The 10,056-nt window shown below is 42.8% G+C and overlaps 1 protein-coding gene across 1 annotated transcript; it reads left to right on the forward strand.

Annotated features, from left to right (window-relative positions):
- Positions 1-2,740: 2,740 nt before the first annotated feature.
- On the forward strand, positions 2,741-9,092 carry lclat1 (lysocardiolipin acyltransferase 1). Its single transcript, XM_068752270.1, has 6 exons — positions 2,741-2,755; positions 4,203-4,370; positions 4,696-4,894; positions 5,097-5,243; positions 6,398-6,514; positions 7,345-9,092. Exons 2-6 carry the CDS (start codon positions 4,203-4,205, stop codon positions 7,869-7,871), a joined length of 1,158 nt encoding a protein of 385 aa, XP_068608371.1. The 5' UTR covers positions 2,741-2,755; the 3' UTR covers positions 7,872-9,092.
- Positions 9,093-10,056: the final 964 nt, after the last annotated feature.

Here is a 10,056-nt window from a genome sequence, read left to right on the forward strand (position 1 = left end):
GGACATGAAGTTAAAAACTCTGATAGTTATATATAGCCTGTCTGGAAAAAGCCCACCAAGGATGGACACATATCTGGCACTGTCAACAAGGGAAGAGCCACAGTATGATATGCTGAGAAGCAAACAACAAAGAAATGGGAAAAGGAGAAGGAAAAACAGATGATTTTGAGGAGGTAGAGAATAAACTACACATGCATTATGGCCTGGGTAATCACAGGTTGTTGTCTCTCCTGGTGGCCGAGTTAAACAAGACTTGATGAGATTGCAGAAACGATTCTTGGGAACACGCTCAGTGTCATTATGACCTCACAAAATCTGACTCGCACTTTCCAAATGACATGAATAGACAAAAAAATGTTCTGGGTGAGGTTACTTGTATTGTTGTAGCCTATTCTGTCCCTAGATGTATTTGTTATCCAAAAACCCCACAGAGGCTTGTAATACACCAGTCAAGAACACAAGGCCATACATTAGTGATCGCTATTCAAAACAAAGCCTTCACAACATCACAGTTAATCAGACTCAAGCCTACTCAGTGCTGTGCCAGACTTGCACTCTGAACCTGCACATCAATAGAAGGGCCTTTGAAGACATAATGCAACTGCTGGACTCACAATGACAGCACATGTTGGGACAGATGCGTAAGCAGCATGGGACTGTATAACAGGGTGATGTAATATACATGTCTGTCTCATCCACGAGATTTGAACGCATTGTTCAATGCGTGTCTGCCAGAATCGTTCTTGTACTGTAGCTTTATGGGCTAACGTGCTGTTCTTCCATAGGCTGCCATTAGTATACAGTAAATAAGTCGCTCATGGCTCTGCCACTCTAATCCTCAGTGACGTGCGGTGAGGTTTGTGAGAAGGTGAGTTGGCATTAAAACCAAATTAATGAAAGCTTGTTAATAAAAAACAATGTTTGCACTCTCTTCTGAAGTTATGCGTTGACCCTTGAGAAGTTTATTCCGACAAAGCTATACAGTTCACTCCTTCTCTCAGATAGAGTGCATGCCATAGAGTGCAGGTCATGGAAAATAGTCTTGAGTTTGACTAAGTACACAATCCCTTTTACCCTGTCTGTCAGTCTGCCTGTAGCTCACTCACCACACACACAGCGGCACACACATAAGAGTAGATGCTCGGAGACACTTGACCGATAAACGCACACACACGCATCACTAAATGCTGAGGTAATTTTATTACCAGTGAAGCAGCTCAAAACTGTGGATAGAAGAAATAAATGACACATGCAAGGTTTTACACTACTTTACAAGGCTAAGCCAGGGGACTGGGCCAAAGGCGCGTCATCAATGCTATGCTTGAGATCTGAACGAGTTCTGACATGTGGATAAAGAGGAAGGAAAACTCTGACATGACCAAAACCTCTCAAGTTCTGAGCAGAGCTCTAAAGTAAAGCACCAAAGTGGCCCCAGTTGTCGAAACAGACGTACCTATATCACAGACATAGTGACTTGATCAAAGATTTTTATGTTATTGACCCGTTCATAGTTAACATGTATTAATTGGAACCATACATATCCTTAATAATAATTTTAATACTACATTGTTTACAGGGGTTATACAAAGAAAATAACCAAAAAGGCATAATACATGTAATATTTGACATATGAAATACAGCAAAGAAAGCAAAACAGAAATTAGTAAAAGAAGTTTAAGGTCTCTTGATGTCATTCCAATGTCTGCTGCGCAAATAAAAAAGTGAATCATCTAATCAAAGATTAGGAAATATTTTAATATAACTTTTGTAAAACAAAGTAGTAATAATCAGAAGAACACATTAAGATTGCAAGATTTTGAAAATGTAAAAGTCCAAATCTCACAAGTAGATTGGAGGTGAAAAGTTTAAAATGTATTTTTTCTGAAATTGAAGTGCACACCATTGCTAATGAATGAACTAACTTCAACAGACTATTGTGACCTGCAGCATATTTTTATTTATTTTTACCTGGAAACTGAGTTCAAATAATTTGACCCCTGGGGATGACAGTCAAATGATAACTCTCCTCCTTGTTATTGATGGCAAAGTGGTCAAGTGGGGTAGAGAGTGATGATTATCTTATTTAACTTTCCCTTCTCTGCAAATTAGGTATTGTATACTTTACCCCACTTAATTTCTGATCTCTTTGTAACCTATGATGTTTTAAAATATGGCGGTTCAGTGTTGCATTCCTTACTGTTTTAGGACAGATTTTGGTTTTTGTTTTATGTCCCTATGTGTGCTTGAAGCCGGGGGGGCGTCACACGATTTTGTTATGTTAGCATAATGATAATAAAAATAAATCTTGAATCTTGAATTGAATTCTCAGTCACCTATTTGTTTTCGAAAGGAGCGCCGTTTATGCAAGTTCCATACTTGGAGAAACAGCGCCCCCTGTCGACGCGTGGTTGTACGGACAGGTGAGAGGTCGCGTTAGCTGGTTAGCACGACTGTAAGCTTTCTAGAATTAACTTTTGCTGCAGCCAAAGTAGGTAAATGCTCCCAGAAGAAAGCGAAGTTGTCCGCGCCCCGTGATTTCCTCTGCTGGGAACTCGCGGAAAACAAATAGTTTTCGAAACACTTTCAATCTGCGCCAGCTTTGAAGACTAATAATGCAGATGAGCATAAGCCTTGCTAGCTGGCTGTCTCGCTAAAGTGCTATGCGCCAACCCAGTGCTCGGATTTAATGGAGCTATCACAACAAGCTCAACGAAGTTAAACTTTAAATCCGGAGGAACTCTGCAAATCGCCAAAGGTGGGTAATGCTTTCTGCACGAACGTAATAATAATGAGCTAGCTTTCGTGGCATGTTAGAGCTAGCCCGCTAAGCTAACATTCACGTTGTGAGTGGAACATTAACCCAAAAGGAACGCGTACTCGCAGGTGTATCGCACATGCGTTCATCTCTGACGCACTGCCACAGCGTCATTTACCTCCACCCGACCATAGTCATAACTAGCGGTGTGTTTACGCACATAATACGGCATCTTTCCGGCGGAACCCGTTTGTGTAACATGAACCTGTGTAATTAAACTCGGGTGAATGTGTGTTGTCTTCCCGGCTGGAGTTCGCTCGGGCCTGACGTGATGGAAAAAAAATGCACAAGTCAAATAATAGTGGGACATAACCCTTTCGGTATTCTGGATTACACTGCGACACCGAGGCTAAGGTTAACCTGAGAACCCTCTTTGCTAACGCGTGTGCACGTCTTTCTTCACTTCACTGGTCTAACGGTGGGGAAGGAAATGCAATACTGTAAAATATAGATTTGTATAAAGCAATGCAATGAACACAGCGCATCCGGTCATAATTTTACATCCGAACTCTGATCGGATTAAAGAGATTGTGTCCATGTAAACGCACCGACTGTCGTCACTGTGGCTTTTGTGCTGAGCAAGACTGGCTTTCTCATCTCTCTCATGCCTCTTATTTTCCATGGTTAAACCCTAATTGCCTGCGTAATCATACAGGTGTGTGTGTGTGTGTGTGGGGGGGGGGGGGGGGGGGGGGGCAAAGGCTTGTGAAATCATAACAGTAATTGAGGTGGAAAGGTGATAACCACCCTCTGGAGGATGAAACTCACTTCAGACTCCGTGCATAAGCAAGATCAGGGCTTGATCAAATTAGGACTCCTTGTTGTCGTTCCCCTTTTAACCTTTTGCCTCATGAGACTTGCACGTAATTAACTTTCTCCGGTGCTGGGGTTAAGATGAGTGAATCCTATAAGTTGTTTGAGAGGTAATAAAATAAATTATTGCCTTTTGGAAGCATTTCAAAACATGCATTCTGCAGTGTTGAAACCATATTATTTTTGACAACTTTCCTAATATCTGTACTAACTTTACATTCATGAAATGGCTTTGGAAGCGCAGCCACACTTGGTTTATTGACTATGCACCCCACCATTTGTTAGTCAGAAAGGTTCCCCATGTTTACGTTCCAATTTCGGAATGTCTGCCCTTGATTTTCCACTGTTGGTGGGACAATATGTCAGGAACAACGGAACAGCAATAGACCGTCTGGAATCCTATCAGTTCCGTGTTTCAGAGTTTCTCCATTTCAGATGTCTGAAATGAATTCCTTTTATGTCATAATTGTTTATCTCCTTTCTCCATACAGCTTCAGCTCATGCCGAAGACCTTTTTAATTTGTTCGTCTTTGATTTATATCCCAACTAATCTGCTTCTCCCGTCTCTCCGCAGATGTCTGTGTCGGTGCGGGGCCTGTACTTTGTGGTGACCCTGTTTTTGGGTAGTTTTTTTGGGAGTATCTTCATGCTGGGTCCAGTTTTGCCTCTCATGCTGCTGTCTCCTGCTTGGTATCGCTGGATCACCGATCGGATCGTTGCTACTTGGCTCACCTTACCTGTGGTGTGTAATATGTTTATCCTTTAAACGTGTGCCTGGCAGATGGTCTCAGGTTATCTGAGTCGTACTCAGTCGTGATAACCCAGATTACTTTGGCTTTATAAGGTTTTTACTGTCAGATGAAATCAGAATCTTATTCTAGTGATAACTTGAAATAACATTGGTATTAATTAATTTTCCTCTCCCTTGAATTTACCTTACCACCCTTTGTGTTCCCCTCTGTATCCTTTTTAAATGATTGTTCTCTCCCCTCTTTCAACATTTACCTCTAAATGTTGATCCTCCATTCCCTTTTTACTTATTCACCCTCCCTCCTCGTTGGCCATAGTCCTTGTTGGAGCTGGTATTTGGTGTGAAGGTGGTGATAACGGGTGATGGCTTTATTCCGGGGGAGCGAAGTGTCATCATTATGAACCACCGAACCCGTCTGGACTGGATGTTCCTGTGGTGTTGCCTGCTCAGGTACAGCTATCTTCGTCTGGAGAAGATCTGTCTGAAGGCTGCTTTGAAGGCTGTACCGGGCTTTGGTGGGTATGCAATAGGTTCCCATGCACAAATGTACCCTCTAATAATGTATAAATAAATCATTATCAAGTGTTATGTAAATAGATAAAAATGGGTTCTGCAAAATATTACAAACACCCTCCTGTTATAACTCAATTACAATCCGGCACCTCAAACTAAGGCCTTATAAATAACTATAATGTAAAATCTGCATGTGTTGCCCAGGCTGGGCAATGCAGGTGGCCTGCTTCGTCTTCATTCAGCGGCGTTGGATGGAGGACAAGAAGCACATGGAGAACATGCTGGACTACTTTTGCGACATCAGAGAACCCTTGCAGCTGCTGCTGTTCCCCGAAGGCACAGATCTCACTGGTGAGAAGTGAACAAGGCCACATCCATCTATTCAGGCGACCAGTTGCCCACATCTCAGTAGCAGGTCGGCCATTTTCCAGAGTCCGCGTTCCACCGGTCTTACGTCTTTGCACTGACACTGTTACGCCAGCAGAGGAATGCTCTGACGTTTCGATCCAACCAACAGCGACACTCATTCCTAAAGCCCTTTCACATCACCATTAAGCCTTTCAAAGTCCGAGTAGCTTTACTGGGGGAAGCTTAACTTCTCTTTACGTAGCATGATGTCATTATAAGGGGGTTCAGTGGTATTGCACCCTAATTGGCTACCATACTTACGGCCTTAAAAGATTGTTTCACTGTTGCCGTTGGCTGTAGGCCTTTGATTGTGCACGTATGTCTGCGTGTAAGCCTCTGAAAGCTCAAGGCTTAATTTGACACAAGAAACAAGGGGATGTAAACAAGGTCCTCTGAATTTGTCGGATTCTTTATGCTTTTCATACTTTTCCAGGAGATGCGCACACACACCGCCATCTAGAGGATCAGTACCATGCAGAGCACTTGGATCTGTCTTATCCTTTCATGACTCCTTTGAAGCGTGTGGGAATTGAATGAACGATTATATAAGAATGACAAGTCACACCAGAGTCCTGACGAAACAAGGTCTGTCCATAGTCCCTTGGGCCTGCAAGCTAGCCTCAGCTGCTCCCTACATAATATGAGTAATTTACGTGTTCATGTAACAAGTTCCTGAGAAATGTTTGCTTAATACACATTTATGTCTAAACGTGTACATTTGACACCGCTGAATGTATTTCATGAATGTGTTTACATCCCAATCCTGTTATTGTTTAATTATTATTTTTAGAATAGTATTTTTTTAATCTTTAATTAAGATCAGCTTTTATTATTTGTCTTTATGTTTTCACACTCTGTTAGTAAATTGTATTCGTCTGTTAATGGGTCAGCTTAAGCTAGACGGGATGGCTACTTGATGATGATCAGGCTCAGGTCGCTGAGCCTGAGGTGAAATAGATTCTGTGTCTGTCCTGTTACATTTAAGTGATCAATCTAACTTTAAGATAGACCTTGGAACATGTTGACACGCTGTATATACACATGTACACATAGCTAACAGAAACAGTTTTAAGACGATTGCTGTCTTTGTCTTACAGAAAATACAAGAGCAAAGAGTGATGACTTTGCTGCACAGAACAAGCTGCCGAAATATGAGTATGTGCTTCATCCCCGAAGCACCGGATTCACCTTCATCGTGGACAGACTAAGAGAAGGTCAGGTGTGATCCGCACCAGCTCCACGTTAAATATGAGGGTGATCGTTGCATAATGTTGCTGGTAGATAGCGGGCAACAGCAGATGTGCCATAGAGAAAGTGCGTGTTAGTCTGCTGTCATGATGGAAATATTTTATCAGCAAAACCATGGAAAAATGGCACGCTGTCAGGATATTTATAGTTGATCCACTGGCATTTGTGTACGAGGGATCATACCTGTTATTTTTACAAAACCTATTCTTCACCCGACGGCCAACCATTACAACACCACTGAGGATTCTCATGTTTTCCTGTAAGCTGATTCTGGCAGTGCTCCAGAGTTTTTAAATAACACCACTGGCCCTGCCGCTGAGTCACCTGCCCTCTTTGGCTGCAGTGTGATGTCATCAGACCGAACTAATTCTCCTCTACCTCCTGGTGCACCACCGATTGGCATGCTTGTTCTTTATCCAAATCCACCGTGCTCCTCTCGGATCTATTTTTTACAGTGGTAGAGCCGATCTGTACAGGAGCAGACGCTGGCAGGCGACTTCTCGTCCACTTGGTTTTTAATTCGGCTTTATCTCTGTGTTGTAATAACACTGCAGATCGGTGCCGATGGCACAGAGCTCATGGCAGTTTTGAAGGCAGTGAGTGGATGAAGCTCTGAGCTGTTGAATAATTAGAGGCACATGCGTAATGGAGTTAAGAGCTGGGATTTTGAAGAGTGGATAAGCAGAGCATCTCATTGTAAAGTGAAGATCAATTTTATTAATTGTGTGTATTGTGTATTATACTTTCATAGCAGTGTTGTTCTTTGAATAATTACAAATGTTCTCCCTTTTCTTAGGCAAAAATCTGGATGCCATCCATGATATTACCGTGGCATACCCAAAGAACATCCCTCAGACCGAACGCCACCTCATACTGGGATTATTCCCTCGAGAAATTCACTTCCACGTCCGCCGCTATCCTGTGGCTTCACTACCGTCCTCATCCACCGACCTGGAATCTTGGTGTCGAGAGCGCTGGGCAGAGAAGGAGGTCCGTCTCCGGGACTTCTACTCCAGCGAGCCCCGGGCCTTTGATAGAGACGGCGTTGAGCGAGTGCCACCTTGTAAAACAGAGCTGCGAGTGTCACTGATTAAAGCTGCCTCACTTCTGTACTGGAGCAGCTTCATTGCTCTGTGCTTCACTGGCCTGTGGCTATGGGCTCCTTTGAGACTCTACTTCCTGGTCATGATTGGGGTTTATATGGCCCAGCAGAAGCTGATTGGTGGATTGGAGCTGCTGGAATTGTCTTGCCATCGATACTGGAAATCCATGGCTGCTGACATAGGAGAGAAGAACAGGATCCCAAAGGGAAAACTGCAGTGAGAATGTAGTCGATGTCGTCTTTCGACATGTAATCAGCGGGGACGTCGAGAACTCGGTGGATCAAGGGGTAGAGGATTCCATTGAAGGACCCGATGCTTCATGCCTCAGAGAGAAAGGAGCCGACCTCCTGATGGTATGCATGGCCGCAGCGTAGAGCACTTTTCTTTATGTTGAAGAAGTAAAAGATGAGTGTTGCAGGAAATGCGTCACGCACATTGTGTCACTTGCTCAACGTATGTCTCCATATATAATCACTGTTATTGGTTCCGTTAATGAATATATGTTGGTGCTTGTTAGGTTTGTTCAGTGAGAGCCATGTTGTGGGTGTTTCATGAAACAATACCGTTGTCGTGTTCTTGTATGTGTTGCCCTTGCTTTTATAGTATAACACGGAGCAGAGCCATAGTACAGTCATGTGTACATAAGCTAATTTGACTTGAACGTTCAAATCAGCAGATACTTTAAGGAGAGACGAGGATTGATATAATTCACAGAATTATTACGGAATGCATACATATTGTTTACCATTAGGTAATTACACTTTTATATAAAATGGGAATTGAGTTTTTCCCAGTTCGTCCTTGGAGATGACGTCTGTGATGATTTTAATTATAATATAGTCTGTCTTGTCACACCCAATACTGGCAAAGTAGCACTTGATTTTCAACAATTGGTTATCAATTCATCAATCGATCATCTTATGTGTCAAATGTAGGAGCAGATGTGTGTTGTGCCCATTGTGGGAATGAAGGGATGTCTTGTAGAAGGTGGTGCTGGGGTGGAAGAATGTCCTGTTGGGACAACATGACCCCCTCAGTGTGCAGGGTGGCACAGAGGACCAAGAATGGAGTGGAAAACTGCCCTGAATTTAACTTAATCCAAAAATGCCCTGTAATGCCCACCTCTGCCTATGTCACCTCCGGAGGACTGGCATTGATGCGCCTTTTAAACTCAATTAGCAACTGACAGTTTAGGAAGCTGTTCGAGTTGTTTTGCCGAAAAAGGACAGAAATTGAAACTTTTAACCCCTTTCGTTTTTGCAAGACCACACAAGCTACCACCTCCCTTTTTACGCTTTTATTTGTGCTCTTTTCTGCTACTCATTTTACAATCACTCGTTGATGCTGGACCTCTAAGTTGCAGTCCTCAGGTAAATAGAGTGGACACCGCTGGAGTCAGGCGCTTAAAGAAAGAAATGTATATCTAAATAAATGTGCTATATCCACCCAAACGTGTTTCCATTGTTCTTTTGAGTTAAGGACAAACTGCTTTCGACTTGATCTTTTGGTATACAGTACTAGCATTTGATTGACGTCAATTTAAAGTGTTGGACATGGCTGACAAAGTGTGACATTTAATCTAGAATGTTTTTCTTTGTCAACAAGACGTTGAGTGGTCATTTAGCATCGCGCCACAAATTGAGAGCGCACGCACACACACACACACACACATTCTGTCTGATAATCAACCAAAAAGGTCAGGCGCTTTGAAGGTGAAGTGCAGTCACCATAGTAACTAATGTTGACTCCTGTCTCCTAGCAACAGGATGGAGAGTGATGTCAATGGAAAACATGCTGTTTTTCTCCTGCTGACAGAATGATGTCACCCCTTTGTGTTTGAGGGGAGACATTTATTTCTATATATCGACTCTGCTGGGGTGAGGGGGTGATGCTGACATGCAAAAGAAAAACAAGCGGCAAGGATTAACTTAAATATCTGTCTGAGGTGATGAATCATGGGGGGGGGGGGGGGGGGGTTAATTATGCCCCCCACCATCATCATCCAAATATAACTTCAAATTTGCTCTGATAGGTTTGGGTGGAAGGGAATTTGATGACACATAGACATCATCCTAAATGTAATACAGGAGACCAATGCTTCACTTGTGTTGCTCTTCCTGTTGAATTTGGGCCTGAACGACATGTTGAATGGAATCACAGGACCCCTCAATTGTGACAGTTTGAGGGTTGTGTGTTAGGGGACTCTAAATTTTCCAAGTCCTGCCCAAGAGCATCGCGGAAGCACATGAATGCCTCCTTAACATATGACTGTGTCAGATGTACATATGATTTATCCAGCTACATGCAGACTAATGGGAGGCATTGCAATTGTAATTATACTTATCTGACCTTCTCTTTTTCAACAAAGAGAGCAGATAATCCGGTGGTTATGCAGAGACAAAGTC

The sequence above is a fragment of the Brachionichthys hirsutus genome, chromosome 18 (genome assembly GCF_040956055.1).
Source record: "Brachionichthys hirsutus isolate HB-005 chromosome 18, CSIRO-AGI_Bhir_v1, whole genome shotgun sequence".
NCBI classification, from domain to species: Eukaryota; Metazoa; Chordata; class Actinopteri; order Lophiiformes; family Brachionichthyidae; genus Brachionichthys; species Brachionichthys hirsutus.